Consider the following 19,368-nt stretch of genomic DNA (forward strand, 5'->3'; position numbering starts at 1 on the left):
AATAATTTGTTGCTTATTCAAACAATTGTTTTGAAGCTCTATTTGCCATTTCCATGTACCTCAAATGAATGATTCACTCATATGAGATTGCCAGTCTTATTTAAAAAGTCAATCCATTAAGTATCTTAGATTTAATTTTTATGAAAGTTTTTAAAAATAATTTCCTATTTACATTGTTCAGATCCATTTCACTTGAGTATTTTGTCATTTACAGAAATAACTCATCAATCTGCTAGTGCAGCCTTTCTTAATGTTATTTTTCTTAGTCTTGTGAAATGTGCTATTTTGAATCTCTGAAATGTTATAAACCACCAGGTTCCTAATTGCTTTGGATGCTGTGAAAAATAATTAATCCACATTATTTCTTATATTTAATTAACAGTGTAATGCATTTAACTAAAGACCTGCAATAAACTATTTCTAATTACTAAGGGTGGTGGAGTGGAAAACTAGGCTGTAAAACTTTACAAGGAAACAACATTACATTACATTAAAAGTCATTGTTGATATAACTTTTTTAGAGACAAAAAATAAAGTCCCCTAAATGGAAAGATCTGAAAAACTAGGAGGAGTTGTGGAATATTTTTACTCATGATTTAGTGAGATGTTTTAATTATTATTTTAATAGATTGCACTGGTGATGTATGTCAGATACTAAATTTACCATCTTTGCACTAAAATGTCTCTTTCCTTATTTGGCAGAACTTTATGAGGGAGCTACAGTATGGTAGGCTACAGTCCATGGGGTCGCAAAGAGTAGGACATAACTGAGCGACTAACTTCACTTTTACTTTCACTTTTTCACTATGAGGGAGCATGTCACTGCCAGAATGAGTGATCTTTGTCACTGGCCTGTATTTAATTCATTCTGTATCTACAGATACAGACATTCACCTGAAAAGCTATGCCAAATTTTAGAAGTCACTGAAATATGTAGATATACCAGGAACTGGGTCCCTTCTTAGCTTCCAAAGCAGGGACTCCTCATTAGAAACTGATCCTTGATGTCATAAATTGGGGTGTGAAATATTAGGCTCTGAGTAGTATTATTTGTATTGTCTTGTGGCCCTGAGGTTTTTAGTTAATAGCATATCTTTCTTTTCCTCCCCATAACTCCTGGCTAAAATAAAGTGTCTCCACTGGTATTTCATTCAGTTGCATATTTAATTTCAATGATATACATATTCCAACAACAGACAACTAAAGCAAGTGACCTGTTTCAGGGAATGTAAATTATTTTCAGGACTTCAGAAATTGAAAAGGTATAAGAGGAAGGAGAAAATGCTGGGCTGGTGTGAAGCAATAGCCTGTAATCCTCGCAGGATTCCTACCACCACTAGGACCCCAGAGGGCTCAGAAGAGTGGGCTGATACCTCGCAAGCCTCCACACTGGTGAGTGTAGCAATGGTACCTTGAATGGCTCGGGTGAATGGATGCTGTGGGAATGGCGGGGAGGGAAGGGCTTCCTAAGTTAACAGTTCTCTGCTTTGCAATGGATATTGTTTATATAGATGCTGTTTAATGGGTAGTAATTATCATAATTTTATAGAATTTAGAGTTTAATTCAGATTAAATAACAATTCATTTTATTTCTGTTTCTTTGGACATTGCCCATCCATTATGTCAGTGACCTTAAAGAGATATTAAAAGTTTATATCTTGCATTCTACACTTTTTTAATGAAATCAGTGGAGGAAAACAAATAGAGTTATCCAAAATAATGAAAAAATCAGAGTCATACCTTCTGTATTTTCTGATATTCTAAAAGTGTCTTTATATGGATGTAAAAATTATAATTTTGATATACTATTGTGAATTAAGTAATTGCAAGAATTATTTGAAGGCCAATAACATACTCATTCTTGCATTGTTTTCTGCTTTAAGTTTACTTGTTTGGCTTCAGTTAGCTTTATTTTCCAGTGATTAGGAAAGGAACTTTTTAGCAAAAGAGGTTTTACAAGGTCTTTGTTAAGATTTTGCATGCAGTGTATTTCATTTTGATTTAAGGAAGGATGATTTCATTCAATCTCTAAGTTTAATTGACATGTTAGTTATATTTTAATTACTGTTTTACCAATTTATAAGAACAGAAGTGTTTTTATTGGCCTGATTTATTAATTTATGAACATGTAATTAAACATATATAAAAGTTACAGGTTTCGTTTTGCTTTTGAGTTATTTGATAATTTCTATAATTTTACATAAAAATAATAATCCTGAACAAATATTATTGAGTGAATTTAAATAGACACCAATGGAAGGAATAGGCTTTCAATTGATGAAACATAGAAGTGGGAATCTTATTTAATTTCACTTGTCTTAGACAGTGGGAAAAAAGGCTGATGGTATTTATAAAAAAAAACTGCAATTTGATTGGACAGTCAAAGTTCTGGGGAATAAATTCTTTGAAATCATTTTCTGCAATGGTTCATCTCACTCTAATATACTCCTTTGTAAGTTAATGTTTTCAATAAAACTGCTTGGCATAAGTTTACACCACTCAAAATACGTGTTGCACAATATGTATACATAAAGCCAGACTTTGTAGGTATCATGCAATAGGTAAAAATTTTTCAATAAATATATTACTTCTGTGATCTCATTATAGTGGCTTTTGTGTTTAATTCTTATTTAGTAGAACCATAGATCCAAACCAGAAAACAATCTTGAGCAAAACATTTAGCCTGGATTTCTCTTATAATTTTGGGTAACAATATTAGCTTTATTTTACATATATTAACTTTATTTTGTACATATGTACAAAATTTTACATATTTTACATTCATGGCCCAGAGAAATTAAGTGACTTTCGTAGTGTCACTTAGCTAGTAAATGTTACTCCTAGGATTATTAGAATTCTTCCTTCTCAAGGCAAGGCTTGCTGTATTAGGGCGATAGCCTGCAGTCACTGTAACATAAGCCCAAATCTAAGAAAAAATAAAATATTTCTTATGTCATAGTGCACATGTCTAGGGCAGTTCTCCTAGGTTCACAGTCAAAAGTTCACTGATTGTTCAGACTCCATCCATCTTTCTATACTGCCTTCTTAACACATGAGCTCTTAGGTCACTGAGGAAAGGAAAAGGCTATGTGGTTCATTGTGCATAAGCTATTATGGAGCAACCTGTAATGTGTAGGCATCCTTCCATTGGCCAAAACCTAGTCCAATAGACCCATCTAAACTGCAAAGGAGGCTGGTGAGTGTCAGGAAGCCATATGGACAGGACAAGCAAATGGAACTAGTGAGCACTTAGCACATCTCTGCCACAGTCTGTCCTCTGGTCACCACGTATTCATGTCACGTTTCTACTCTTTCATGAAGAAGAAGCATTGCTTTCCAAGAGAGATAACTAAAAATTCTTATGTTCAGGGAATTCCATTAAAGTCCATTATTGTTGTGGTTGTTCAGTCACTAAGTTGTGTCCAGCTCTTTGTGACCCCATGAACTGCAGTACACCAGGCTTCCCTGTCCTTCAGTATCACCTGGAGTTTGCTCAAGTCCATAGTCTTTCGTTATTCATCATCCTCATCTAATGATGTGATGGTGAATCACCTATAAATAAATTATCTATACCTTGCAACTAGCTCCCAACATACATACATACCCAGTATGCAGGAGAGAGGTAAGAAAAGGTAAATCATAATAAGCACTAATGTTTGGAAAGAGAAAGAATAAGATAAATATGGAAATCAGGGGTCAATTTTGCTAGACAGACATTATCAGGTCTCTCTGACTGAGAGGTAAGGGAGGATCCTTGAATTGGCTTTGACCTTGCTCCCTAGGAGAACTCACTTGCACATCCTTCTCTCTAGCCTCTCTTCTATTATTGTCCCTGTTCACATTTGAAGTGCCTACAGAAACTTGTATCACATTATATATATATTTTTCCCTGCTTGGGGAAAATTATGGGCCAATAGTTTTTTGTAAGTCTTAAGTATTTCAAAGCTCATACTTCTGGAATAATGGTATTTTAGTACTACAGGCCTCTGAAATCTGCTTGGGTTCTTATTTCTCTTTGCTTCCTGATAGTCTGTGTGTCTAGGAAAGTTCTTTCTTGGTTGCTTTTAAACCTCAATTATCCATGCCCTTTCTCATGATCTTATGTTGAAAAGCAGACAAGAGGACCACATCTTCAACATCTTTGTCTAGAGATACTTTGTTCAGCTGAGAGGGTCCACTCAGTGTCAGCTTTAAATATCATATTAGCCTTGAGTCACTTTATTCAAATATAACTTTTCCTTGGAACTTTGTTACTCACTTCAAGGTCAAATCTACCAGTTGGGGTTTAGAAGAAGCCATACATTGGGTCCAGCAAACCCTGAAATTCTGGATTCTCTCTATTTCTGGTCAGATCTGCTTTCACACAAACCACTTAGTTCCTGACCTCATATTTCTCCTGTAACACCTTGCTAAATGTAGTGGATAGTATTTAACATACATTATGAAGTTTTGTTTTTCAATATAGTTTGAGTGTTGCCAGCCCAACAGGCCTAGGTTCTGCCTCTTGAGTTAATTCAAATAGAGATTTTGCCAAGAGTCATGCCCAAACATCATAAAGATGAATAGCTTTCTACCTCTGTAAATCAGTTCCCTGCTCCCTGTTGCTTAAACATTAAACAAAATCCACATATTTGTGATTTTCATTGTGGTAGCACAGACTTTGGCTTCTGATATCTGTATTTGGATAGTTATAAAAGCTGCAGCACACTCAGAGAAAAACAGAAAGCTGTGATTTTACAGAAAATATGATATAAAAATTATTTAACCTGCTATTGGAAGACTTAAAATGTCAGAAATTTGCACAAGTTTAGTAATTGCAAGAACTAGCAACCACCTACACAAAAGAGTAACACAGACAGGAGGCTAGAGTTACTAGAATCTAAAATGTTGACTGAGACCTCTCAGAAATATACCCCAACTTCGAGAAGGTGTCCAGTTTTTAACTTCTCAACTGGTGCAGGAAACATGGAGCTCAGAGGAAGGACCCTGAGGATTTAGGACCAATATCCCGGAAAGGAATGCAATCCTTATATATTCAAATGGGAAAAAGGAGTTGGTGCAGTAAAAATAGTTCAATCCATGGGAAAAAAAAGAAAAGGAAAAAAACTTAGAAACTAGACCCATCTTCCACTGCTGACTCAAAGAAGCCTTGCTGGAATATGCTACAGAGAAAGAGTCTTCTGTCTCCTCTTGTCTTTTGATTTCTGTTATTTATTATTTTTTTAGGTTACATATTAGTTTTACTATGAATAGAGAAACACCATATGGTTCTATTACAGTTTCAGAAAAATTACTAAACATATATCTTCATTGATTTTTAACTTAATTATAAATGAAAAGCAGAAAGAGCATTCTTTAATTTGATAAAATACATTTATTAAGACTTTATAAGTAGCTTAATATAACTGTAGAGCTCTAGAAATATTTACATTAAAATTAAAGACAAGTCAATTGTGTTAGTTTTTTATAGCTGCATAACATTGTCATAAACTAATGGCTTAAAACAATAACCTTGTATTAGCTCATAGCTCTATAACTCACCATGTTTATTGACCTGAAGATCTTTTAGTACTAGCATTGGCAGGACCTGACCAAGAAGTAAATGTCAAAGGAGACATCTGGTTTAAAAGCTCCCAAATTCAGCATCTTGGAAAAGAATATAGAAGAATGCATTTAAAGCTGGGTGGTATTAACTTAGTAATCAGTAGAGAAAATTAAGAATAGAAGCTTCAACAAACTCAGAAATTTCAAAAGCTTAGCATAATAAGGGTTTACTCTCACTCATGGCTCAATCTGATACAGGACATTTGATTCTCCAACAATGAATGCAGAGATCTCTGCTCCTCCCCTCTCATGTCTTAAACATATCTGGTGGTGGTTGGTTGGTGGTTTAGTTGCCAAGTTGTGTCTGACTCTTGCAGCCCCATGGACTGTAGCCCACCAAGCTTTTCTGTCCATGGGATTTTACAGGCAAGAATACTGGAGTGGATTGCCATTTCCTTCTCCAGGGGATCTTTGTAACATGTCTTAAACATGCCTCTCATCTCCATGTCTTAAACATAGGCCTTGGAGTAAGTTTATTAGATAAGGGACAGAGCATAAATAGATGATCATGGAGATACATGGTTACGTTTAGAAGTGATATGCATCATTGTATCTTGGCAACATGGACTGGAACCAATGACATATCCCAGTGTACCTGTCAGAATGATGGGAAAGAAAGCTTTCCTATATGACCCAAAAAGGGAAACTGAGAGCACTTAGTCAGCCTCTACCACGGTTGGATTCTGCTTTGAATGGTATCACTTTTGTTCTACATTTCAATTTGTAAAACCAGGCTTTTATTGTTATTGTGTAATAATACTGGTACCTTCTGTTGTCATCTGAGCATTTGAAGTTTTTCTGCACAAATCATACTCCATCTAAACATGATGAGGAGGAGGAGGAAGGGGAGGAGACAGGGAAGGAAGAAAAGGAGAATGAAGAGGATATGACTGATTATTATTTGCTGGGAAATTTTCTAAGCATTTCACACATCATCTCATTTGTAACATTACAAGGACTGATGAGGTAGGCATGATCATTATCCCTGTTTTGTGGATAAAGAAATTGAGTTATAGACAAATTTAAAGCTTGCCCAGAGTGACTGAGCTGAAGCTAGGTTTCCATCAGTCCAAGCAGTCTAAATCCAGATGGCTGTTCTCCTGTCCTTTGGTTGGGGGAGAAAGGTCATTATCTGAATTGTATACTTTTGGCTAAATACAAAAATTGTAAGTGAGATGATAATACATTATAATGTGGCATAAAGACAAATATGGTCATTTCATTATAATTTCATGAGTATTTGTGTCTGATATATTATTTTCTTCCCTGCATTGGCTGACATAACTATGGTCAGTTTCACCATTGTATCCTCAATAACTAAACTAATTGAAAAAAATAGCATTTTATTTTTTTTTATCCATAAAGCAGTTCAAATCCTCTGCTTTCTAAATTCAGAAAATGTTTACTTAGCCTAAAATTTCTTAAGTTTAATAAGATTATTGAAGGGTTTGAGAGATGCTTATCAAGCAACCATCTTTGTAATTGTAACCAATGGGATGAGGGAACCTCTTCGATGACAGGCAGGGAAAAAATCCTTCAAATTTATTATAATGCAAGTTTCCATGCTAAAAACAAAACAAAACAATACCTTATATTGACTACCTTGTTACTCTTCATTCATAAAGTCATGTCTGATGTTTTGCAAACCCATGCCAGGCTTCGCTGTCCTTCACCATCTCTGAGAGTTTGTTAAGATTCATGTCCATTGAGCCATTGATGCTGTCTAGCCACCTCATCCTCTGCCTCTGTCTTCTCCTTTTGCCTTCAATCTTCCCCAGCATCAGAGTCTTACCCTTAAGCAATTTCCTGAATCAAAAAGTGTTTAACATTAGATTCAAAATGAGAGAAAAGGAAACTGAAGCAATAAGAAACTGAAATAAGGTGAGATACTTCATGGAAATAAAGTTTAAGAATCTATGGAACTCAAAATAGGGAGATCAAAAAATGTCATTTTGGGAAGTCATCAATGACACCATGGCAAGTTACTTTTCTATAATTAGTGATGACTTTTTAAAACCTAAAGAGCCTCTTGATAAAAGTGAAAGAAGAGAGTGAAAAAGTTGGCTTAAAACTCAACATTCAGAAAACTAAGCTCATGGCACCCAATCCAATCACTTCATGGCAAATAGATGGGGAAACAATGGAAACAGTGACAAAGTTTAATTTTGTGTGGCAGGGGGGCTCCAAAATCACTGCAGATGGTGACTGCAGCCATGAAATTAAAAGACGTTTGCTCCTTGGAAGAAAAGTTATGACCAACCTAGATAGCATATTCAAAAGCAGAGACATTACTTTGCCAACAAAGGTCCATCTAGTCAAGGCTATGGTTTTTCCAGTAGTCATGTATGGATGTGAGAGTTGGATTGTGAAGAAAGTTGAGTGCCAAAGAATTGATGCTTTTGAACTGTGGTGTTGGGAGAAGACTCTTGAGAGTCCCTTGGACTGCAAGGAGATCCAACCAGTCCATCCTAAAGGAGATCAGTCCTGAATATTCATTGAAAGCACTGATGCTGAAGCTGAAGCTCCAGTACTTTGGCTACCTGATGCAAAGAGCTGACTCAGTAGAAAAGACCCTGATGCTGGGAAAGATTGAGGGCAGGAGGAGAAGGGGACAACAGACACTGAGATGACTGGATGGCATCACTGACTCAATGGACATGAATTTGAGTAAGTTCCAAGAGTTGGTAATGGACAGGGAAGCTTGGCCTGCTGCAACCCATGGGGTCGGTTGCAAACATCTGGACACGACTGAACAGCTAAACTGAACTGAACTTTAAGGCTATAAATAGTCTACAGTTAGGTAGAAAAGAGCAAAGTAAAAATCTATGTGTTAGATGAAGTGATTTACCACCTTAAAACACGTATTCATCTGCTCAGGGCACATTTTCTATCCTGTGTACATGATTTGTGATGAGGTACTTGCTTCTAGAAAAAAAAAAAAAAAAAATATATATATATATATATATATATAAAGGAAACTATATGCAAGGTGAAAAGACAGACTTCAGAATGGGAGAAAATAATAGCAAATGAAGCAACTGACAAACAACTAATCTCAAAAATATACAAGCAACTCCTGCAGCTCAATTCCAGAAAAATAAACGACCCAATCAAAAATGGGCCAAAGAACTAAATAGACATTTCTCCAAAGAAGACATACGGATGGCTAACAAACACATGAAAAGATGCTCAACATCACTCATTATCAGAGAAATGCAAATCAAAACCACAATGAGGTACAATTTCATGCCAGTCATTATGGCTGTGATCCAAAAGATCATAATCAATGCTGGAGAGGGTGTGGAGAAAAGGGAACCCTCTTAAACTGTTGGTGGGAATGCAAACTAGTACAGCCACTATGGAGAACAGTGTGGAGATTCCTTAAAAAACCTGGAAATAGAATTGCCTTATGACCCAGCAATCCCACTGCTGGGCATGCACACCAAGGAAACCAGAATTGAAAGAGACACATGTACCCCAATATTCATCACAGCACTGTTTATAATAACCAGGACATGGAAGCAACCTAGATGTCCATCAGCAGACGAATGGATAAGAAAGCTGTGGTACATATACGCGATGGAATATTACTCAGCCATTATAAAGAATATATTTAAATCAGTTCTAATGAGGTAGATAAAACTGGAGCCTATTATACAGAGTGAAGTAAGCCAGAAAGAAAAACACCAATATAGTATACTAACACATATATATGGAATTTAGAAAGACAGTAACAATAACCCTATATGCGAGAGAGCAAGAGAAACACAGATGTATAGAACAGACTTTTGGACTCTGTTGGAGAGGGCGAGGGTGGGATGATTTGGCAGAATGGCATTGAAACATGTATAATATCATGTATGAAACGAATCACCAGTCCAGGTTCTATGCATGATACTGGATGCTTGGGCTGGTGCCCTGGGACGACCCAGAGGGATGGTATGGGGAGGGAGGAGTGAGGAGGGTTCAGAATGGGGAACACGTGTATACCTTTGGCAGATTCATGTTGATGTAAGTCAAAACCAATACAATATTGTAAAGTAATTAACCTCCAATTAAAATAAATAAATTTATATTAAAAATAAAAATAAACAAGCAGAAAAGATTATTTGTAATAAGGCACATATTTGTAATATAATTTTCAAACAATATTTATGTCCATTGTGTCATCATAATTGCAATCATACTGAATTATATGTAGTATAATTATTCAAATACATAATGAAATTAGATGTTGTTAAGAGGTTAACAAATTACTTCAAATCATAAGGACCAAGGACTTCTAGTATCTAGGTTATTTATATACCAAACCCATTTTAAGAAGTTGATAGTGTTGGCATATTTCAAGGGAAGATAGTGTATTATTTTTTAAAAAGTGAAATAATTCACCTTTGTGGCAAGTAGGAAAGAACTGGTGACTCAGATTTCTGTCTGATTTTAAATCTTAAGATTTTTTCCAATTTGCTATAAATTCAGACACTTTCATGCTAAAACTTCTAATAATGAAATGCAGTAAATAATGAATAATAATTTGTAATAATAAGGTGAAGTAAAGATCATGTGCTATTGAAAATAACCACACCCAAGTCTAGTAGGATTTTGTATTCAAAATTAACATGTTTTAAATTACTTGCCTTGTATTAGCAACTCTAGCAATGATGTTGTTTGAATTGATAAGAATATATTGAACGTGTGTGCTAAGTCCCTTCAGTCATGTCTTACCCTGTGACTGTAGCCCGCCAGGCTCCCCCTCCATGGGATTCTTCAGGCAAGAATACTGGAAAGGATTGCCATTCCCTTCTCCAGAGGATCTTTCTGACCCATGGATCAAACTTGGGTCTCTTGCATTGCAGGCAGATTCTTTACCATTTGAGCTACAGGGAAGTCCAATATATACACTACTATGAGCATTGAATAGAATTCCCTGTGCTATAGAGTAGGTGATAAACATAGCATTGCGTATACATATGGCTAATTCACTTTGCTGTACAGCAGAAACTAACACAACATTTGTGAAGTGACTAAACCTGAATTTAAAAAAAAAAGAATTTAAAATATCACATATTCCCCAATGCATGAGGAAATGAAATGCAAATCTACTCATATTAAGAATTACTATGTCTGTATTAATAATTAAATGATAAATTAACCATTTTCCAGTTACTATTTTACCAGTCATCTTCCTCAACTTCTTTCTTTCCAAGTATCCTCTTAGTCTATTTTTACTTACCAGGCTGAAGAAAATCATATATCTGCCTATAGCAAATGAACTGATATTGCCGCACAAACATAACCTCTCTTAGAAACCAAAGAAAAAGTAAATAAAAAGAGAAGCTTGAGCATGTTAAATTTCTCATTAAACCTATTGACTTATTTTCCGTAGGCTCACCCTTGTTTCTTTCTGTACCTGAGCAAGTGTGCTAGCTGCTTATTGTGTGATGGCCTTTATACATTTGGAAAATAAATGTCAGGGCAGATAGAGTTTTCAGGAGTGCCTTTTTTTAACTTCATTTTTTCCTCTTTTTGATTCTTTCACATTTGATCATTTATCAGTTATTGCTTTTAATCACTATTACAGAGTCTTTACTAAGCACTGTCAAAGGCAGTAGTAAATAGTAAATGAAAAGGAAAATGATTTCTTAGAATAACTATTAAAAAAAGGAGGGAAATGGAATAAAAGACATCATGCCTTTCAAGAGCTTAGATTTTTGTAAGTAAGTAAATCATTAAAAATATATCTCAGTGGTTGTTATGGAAACAGACTGAATTGAAAAATGCAAAGGGGAAGACTGGTGCTTTAAATGTCACATCATGAAGAAAGGTTACATTCACCATGCAGTTTAAATTCATGCATTAACTTTAATTGTATAGTTACTAAACAATGTCAAAACATCATTATTCACAAAAGTAATGATTGATCTAAAAATACTCCTCGGAGGAACATATCTTTTTGTCTACAGAATTAGTCACAAGATCATGTTCAGAACTGTTCTTTATCAAAATATGTCATGTCTATTCATTTCATTTAGATATAAATTAAATTGTGAGCACCTCAAAAAGACATTTAATTCTCAATAGTTGTTTAATTCTACAATTAGTACTATTTGGAACACATTGATTTCCCAATATCCCAATTTATATGACACCCAATTATCATTATTATGTGTACCCAGATGGACATGTGTGGAATTGGGTGACTTCTTTCTCTCCACACACAAGTGACCCAGTGTCTTCTTTGTGTTTGTTTTTGGGGAGTGTTGTCATGTTTTATAGAAAGGAGACAGGCAGAACAAATCAATGTCTTATTTGTCAAATCAGCTTGTATTTGCCTCAGAATGAAAATTGTACCTGGAAATAAATGGAAAATGTCAGTGGTCCTGAAGAATCTGAGCAATAATCTCCCTAATCAACAGACAAATAGGATAGAGCTCAGTTCAGTTCAGTTCAGTCGCTCAGTCGTGTCTGACTCTTTGTGACCCCATGAATCGCAGCAGGCCAGGCCTGCCTGTCCATCACCATCTCCCGGAGTTCACTCAGACTCACGTCCATCGAGTCTGTGATGCCATCCAGCCATCTCATCCTGGGTCGTCCCCTTCTCCTCCTGCTCCCAATCCCTCCCAGCATCAGAGTCTTTTCCAATGAGTCAACTCTTCGTATGAGGTGTCCAACGTACTGGAGCTTCAGGATAGAGCTCACAGAAGCATTTATATCTCAAAACAAAATTACCAATAATATAAGAACTTTTTAATTCCTGTTCTGTGCTGATGAATTTAGATGCCCTGCTTCTGCTGCTGCTGCTGCTGCTGCTAAGTCGCATCAGTCATGTCCGACTCTGTGCGACCCCATAGACGACAGCCCACCAGGCCCCCCCGTCCCTGGGATTCTCCAGGCAAGAACACTGGAGTGGGTTGCCATTTCCTTCTCCAATGCATGAAAGTGAAAAGTGAAAGCGAAGTCGCGAAATCATGTCAGACTCTTCGCGACCCCATGGACTGCAGCCTACCAGGCTCCTCCATCCATGGGACTTTCCAGGCAAGAGTACTGGAGTGGAGTGCCATTGCCTTCTCCTTAGAAGTCCTGGTAACCCTGAAAGCAGGTATGCTGTTCTCAAGACACAGACAGAGAAACAGAGAAACTAGGTCCAGAAAGATTAGAAAAGTGCTAGAACAGGAATCCTGAGTTCTATGCTACTTCATAGGGCACATTTTCATCGTATAAATGTTTGACAGTTACATCACATGATATATGATGCTAACCTAGAGCAACTACTCTACTAATTCATCACTATTTTATTTGCACTGCCTGATGAATGAATTGTTTGGCATCCAGGGCTGTATATTGTTGAGTTACAGTGTGGGACTCCAGAACTTTCTGCTATCATGGAATGAAGTAAGGATAAATAAATCGCTAGGGAATGAGTGATTCAGAAGTATGTGAATTACAGTTATCAAGCAGTTTACAATGTATCCTCATTTATTCATTTAACTATTCTCTATTGAAAGTCAGCTGTGTGTGAGGCACTGCTCTATACAATAAATATATAGTATTGGAAAAAAGATAGTCCTCATCCTCAGGAATTTAGTGAGCAAAACAAATAAATGAATAGGTTAAAAGTTTGATAGGATAGGGAGTCAACATAGGGTGTTAGAAGAGCCCTTAGGTGTCACTGGCCTAGCTGTAGGAGTTCAAGTTCCCGGAAGACCACAGAGAGTTGGAAATATGAAGAGGATGGTTCCAGGGAGGAGAGAGCATCCTAAATAAGCCATTTATCATGTGAAAATTGCAGTCCTGTATTTTGTTTACTTTTTAAAATACATTTTCTATAGTAGTAAACAGAACCATCTTTAGGAATTGAGTTAGAGAAATACACTTGACCTGAAACAAGACAGTATTTTTGTTCCTGGTGAATGTTAGGCTCCTGTCACAGAAATAATTCAGAAATGAGAGAGATGTCAAGAAAGTAAAGTGATGATTAATTAATTTTTTATTTTCATTTTATTGGAGTATAGTTAATTTTCAATGTTGTATTAGTTTCTGGTGTACAGAAATGTGAATCAGTTATACATACACATATATCCATTCTTTTTTAGATTCTTTTACCATATAGGGCATAAGAGTACTCAGTAAATTTCCCTGTGCTATATAGCAAGTTCTTATTAGTTACCTACCTTATATATAATAGTGTGGGTATGTCAATCTCGATCTCCAAATTTCTCTCTCCTCTCTTTTATCTCCTAGTAACCATAATTTTTTGTTTTTTTGTTTGTTTTGTTTTTTTATATCCATCCCTCAACTTCTGTTTTGTAAACAAGTTCATTCATACCCTCTTTTTTTTATTGATTCCACATATAAGCGATATCATATTTGTCTTTCTGCATCTGACTTTCTACATTCTGTATGACAATCTCTAGGTCTATCTATGCTTCTGCAGATGGCATTATTTGTTCCTTCTTGTGGTTGAATACTATTCCATTGTATATATGTAGAGTATGCTCTTACAGGGAGTGTGGGCAAATGGGTAAGCAGCTGGCCTGGGTTTCTTTGGCAGGCTGGTTAGGAGGGGCATACAAATGAAGGGGCAGAATATTCACTTGGAAAAGAGTGCTTACATGTCATATTCTTTGACTTTCATCCCAGCTCCATTTTCCCAAAAGGAGAAGGGATTTTTGTCCTTTTTTAGCTTAGATCAGAAGTGTCATGGCTTCGGTGCCTGAGGGGAACTTACCTGCAAGATTAATTTTATTGTAATGAGAGCATAATGAGCAGCAGGTTACATCCAGATGTGGAGATTCCAGCCTTTCTCCTCCTTTATTCGTCTGCTCCAAGACCATATCACCCCAAAATGTGTGGTTTCCTATCAGTCTGAAGGTTCCTGCTTTTGTCTGCCCATGGACCCCTCCTATTTACAAGATGTGTGGTTTCTGGCCTCCTGGCCATATTCCCCTTTCTCTGCTCACATCCAGTTACCTGTCTGCTGGAAAACTTTCTATAGGTAGTGAAATTAACTAAATATTTTTGTACTATTTTCAGCTATAATATCCAACATGTAGTCTTATGTATGAAGGCTGTAATAATTCAGTGGCCCCATGAAGGTGGCTTCCTTTGAGAGGACAGTGAAACTTCCTAGTGAAGAGGAGCTGTGTGTCAAAACACATTATTTGAGAAGGAAACAAGGACATGTAAGTGTATTTGCTCCCTTGGCAACACAGAGGTGGGAAAACAATACAATAGAACTAGTGTTTTTTGAATACATACTATGTACCGGGAATGGATCTGAGCACCCAGCACATCAACAACTCGTTTAAACCTTACTGCAGATGAGGAAAGAAGTAACTTGTCCAACTTTATTGTTCTACTAAATCTTACTCTTGAATCCATGCTTATTACACTTTCCTGTGCTACAAAGAAGGCTTCTTTTGTAGCTCACCTGGTAAAGAATCTGCCTGCAATGCAGGAGACTCTGGTTCAGTTCCTAGGTCAGGAAGATTCCCTATTGAAAGGACAGAGTACACACTCCAGTATTCTTGGGCTTTCCTGGTGGCTCAGACCATAAAGAATCTGCCTGCAGTGTGGGGGACCTGGGTTCCATCTCTGGGTTGGGACAAACCCCTGGAAGAGGGCATGGCAACCCACTTCAGTATCCTTGCCTGGAGAAATACCATGAACAGAGGAGCTTGGAAGGCTACAGTCCATGGGGTCTCAAAGAATAGGACACGAATGAGCAATTAAGCACCCCACAACTTGCAGCAAAAAATATGCTCAGGAAATGATAAAAACATTGACTTTATTAGAAGTGAGTTTAATTCAGATTCACATTCAACTCTGAATTTTTTCCACCCTTTATACACGTATATAATATGTATATACTGTGAAAGTGAAAGTCACTCAGTCATGTTCAACTCTTTGAGACCCCATGGAATATAATGTCCATGGAATTCTCCAGGCTAGAATACTGGAGTGGATACCTGTTCCCTTCTCCAGGGATGTATATAATAGTATTCTCTAAGTTTGTACATATTTTATATTGTATATATATTTTTTAAATTAGCAAAACAGCCTTCATTTCTGTTCAGTCACTCAGTTGTGTCTGACTCTTTGTGACCACATGAACTGCAGCAAGCCAGGCTTCCAAGTCCATCATGAACTACTGGAGCTTACTCAAACTCATGTCCATCAAGTCAGTGATGCCATCCAATCATCTCATCCTCTGTCGTCCCCTTCTCCTCCTGCACTTAATCTTTCCCAGCATCAGGGTCTTTTCAAATGAGTCAGTTCTTTGCATCAGGTAGCCAAAGTATTGGAGCTTTAGCTTCAGCATCAGTTCAATTCAGTCACTCAGTCGTGTCCGACTCTGCGACCCCATGAATCACAGCACACCAGGCCTCCCTGTCCATCACCAACTTCCAGAGTTCACTCAGACTCACGTCCTTTGAGTCCATGATGCCATCCAGCCATCTCATCCTCGGTCATCCCCTTCTCCTCTTGCCCCCAATCCCTCCCAGCATCAGAGTCTTTTCCAATGAGTCAACTCTTTGCATGAGGTTGCCAAAGTACTGGAGCTTCAGCTTTAGAATCATTTCTTCCAAAGAAATCCCAGGGTTGATCTCCTTCAGAATGGACTGGTTGAGTCTCCAAGGGACTCTCAAGAGTCTTCTCCAACACCACAGTTCAAAAGCATCAATTCTTCAGCGCTCAGCCTTCTTCACAGTCTAACTCTCACATCCATACATGACCACAGGAAAAACCATAGCCTCGACTAGACAGACCTTAGTCAGCAAAGTAATGTCTCTGCTTTTGAATATACTATCTAGGTTGGTCATAACTTTTCTTCCAAGGAGTAAGCGTCTTTTAATTTCATGGCTGCAGTCACCATCTGCAGTGATTTTGGAGACCAAAAACATAAAGTCTGACACTGTTTCCACTGTTTCCCCATCTATTTGCCATGAAGTGATGGGACCAGATGCCATGATCTTCGTTTTCTGAATGTTGAGCTTTAAGCCAACTTTTTCACTCTCCTCTTTCACTTTCATCAAGAGGCTTTTTAGCTCCTCTTCACTTTCTGCCATAAGGGTGGTGTCATCTACATATCTGAGGTTATTGATATTTCTCCCAGCAATCTTGATTCCAGCTTGTGTTTCTTCCAGTCCAGCGTTTCTCATGATGTACTCTGCATATAAGTTAAATCAGCAGGGTGACAATATACAGCCTTGACATACTCCTTTTCTTATTTGGTCTGTTGTTCCATGTCCAGTTCTAACTGTTGCTTCCTGACCTGCATACAGATTTCTCAAGAGGCAGGTTAGGTGGTCTGGTATTCCCATCTCTTTCAGAATTTTCCACAGTTTATTGTGATCCACACAGTCAAAGGTTTTGGCATAGTCAATAAAGCAGAAATAGATGTTTTTCTGGAACTCTCTTGCTTTTTCCATGATCCAGCAGATGTTGGCAATTTGATCTCTGGTTCCTCTGCCTTTTCTAAAACCAGCTTGAACACCAGGGAGTTCACGGTTCACGTATTGCTGAAGCCTGGCTTGGAGAATTTTGAGCATTACTTTACTAGCATGTGAGATGAGTGCAATTGTGCGGTAGTTTGAGCATTCTTTGGCATTTCCTTTCTTTGGAATTGGAATGAAAACTGACCTTTTCCAGTCCTGTGGCCACTGCTGAGTTTTCCAAATTTGCTGGCATATTGAGTGCAGCACTTCAGCATCAGTACTTCCAATGAATATCCAGGACTGATCTCCTTTAGGATGGACTGCTTTGATCTCCTTACAGTCCAAGGGACTCTCAAAAGTCTTCTCCAATATCACAGTTCAAACGCATCAATTCTTCAGTGCTCAGCTTTTTTTATAGTCCAACTCTCACATCCATACATGACTACTAGAAAAGTCATAGCTTTGACCAGAGGAAACTTTGTCGGCAAAGTAATGTCTCTGCTCTTTAATATGCTGTCTAGGTTGGTCAGAGCTTTTCTTCCAAGAAGCAAGAGTCTTTTAATTTCAAGGCTACAGTCACCATCTGTAGTGATTTTGGAGCCCAGGAAAATAAAGTCTGTCATCGTTTCCTTTGTTTCTTCATCTATTTGCCATGGAATGATGGGACTGGATGCCATGATCTTGGTTTTTTGAATGCTGAGTCTTAAAATAGCTTTTTCACTCTTCTTTATATATCCCATTGCACAGTCTTTGTATTTTCCATTACACAGATAGAGAAACTTAGGTTTTTGACTAGATATCTTGCTCAAGGGGATTCATCAGCATCTAAAATAGCTCAATTCATTGCATTTATATAGGAATGGTAACCTCTTCTAAGATTTTTATTTGTAGCTTCTAAATGTTAAAGTGCAAATACAATGTAGTTTTAAATAGTGTTTAAAATGAATTTGGAGATTGGAAATATACTTATTGGATCTGTATTTGAGGTAACTGACTTCGTGACTATACTCATGTTCTAATTATCAATTATCTAATTATCTAGATATTAGATATAATTATCTAATTATTAATCACATTTCTGGAGGAAGGGATGAGGTTAATAGATTCTCTTAAATTAAGCAAGAAGTTAATTTGTTTTAACTATTTAGCATAAATGTCTATTTAACCTATGGAACTAGTCCCTCAAGTTAAATGCCAAAATGACCTTTTTGTTGATGGTCTGTTAAATTATTTTTATATCACCATAATAATTGTCAATTGTAATTATTAGGTGGAATAATCCATGAGTACAGTTTTGTGATCCTATATTAGAAAACCAACATCTCAAATGCAGATATGGGAACTTACACAACCGGTTTCTATGTGAAGGATGCAGCCTACAGGAATAAAATTTAATTTAATGACCCAGTAATTCTTTAAAGATAAAAAACGAAAAAGCTTTCACATTGCAGTACCAATTGTCAACTTTCACAGACACATTGCCACAGCAACCAAATGTTATTACACAAATTGCAATGAGACTACAAACAAAAATGGATTGACTTTTCATGGGTTAAATAATTTCACCTATGGAAATTACACAAAGCAGCACTATTCATTGAGTGAATCATTGCTGATGTTGTTACTGCCTCTCACTGTGCCAGAATAAACTCAAAATGTAGTGCAGTCATATGTATAGTGTTTTATCAAAACCCAGAACCACATTATTCATTATATTTTCTGAAATGTTTTAGGAATAGCTCCACCGCCACTGGCTTGCATTAATTCTTTTACAGAGACATATTTACACTCAGTGAAAGGCATTTAAGAAAACAAATTCTTTTATCCAATCCTTGTGCAATGCATGCTTACCTTTGCATTACTATAATGCATTGATTTGGGACACACAAGCAAATGCAGAGCAGAGATTAAAAATGTTTGCTTCTTATAAAAATATTTAAAACTTTATTAAAAATTGATCTACCTACCTTTTTAAAAGGAACAAACTTATGTTTTATTAGAATAAAAGCATCTCTCTCAAACCATCTACTTTTCTTTAAAAATAAAAATACTTGCCTTTCTACTCAAATGTCTATTTCCCTTTCAGGGTAATGATTCATTCCCTTTCCCTCCTGATACCCTGAAGAAGGAATGTATAAAAAAAAAAAAAAGGAATAAGGCCAAAGTAACAAAAAGGAATTTCAATAAATTTAAGAAAAGTGAAAAGCAGAATTGATCTGTTTCAGTTAATTTCTGTTTCAGTTCCAGAGAAGGCAATGGAACCCCATTCCAGTACTCTTGCCTGGAAAATCTCATGGGTGGAGGAGCCTGGTTGGCTGTAGTCCATGGG

The 19,368-nt window shown here is 36.8% G+C and overlaps 1 protein-coding gene across 1 annotated transcript in view; it reads left to right on the plus strand.

Moving 5' to 3' along the window:
* The window catches only part of MARCH1 (membrane associated ring-CH-type finger 1), a 501,087-nt gene continuing 483,000 nt past the window's right edge, over positions 1,282-19,368 (plus strand). The window contains exon 1 of the mRNA XM_005681248.3: positions 1,282-1,392. Within this exon, the coding sequence (XP_005681305.1) occupies positions 1,282-1,392 (111 nt within the window). The remainder of the gene's footprint in view (positions 1,393-19,368) is intronic.

Source organism: Capra hircus, chromosome 6 (genome assembly GCF_001704415.2).
Source record: "Capra hircus breed San Clemente chromosome 6, ASM170441v1, whole genome shotgun sequence".
In the NCBI taxonomy this organism is placed as follows: Eukaryota; Metazoa; Chordata; class Mammalia; order Artiodactyla; family Bovidae; genus Capra; species Capra hircus.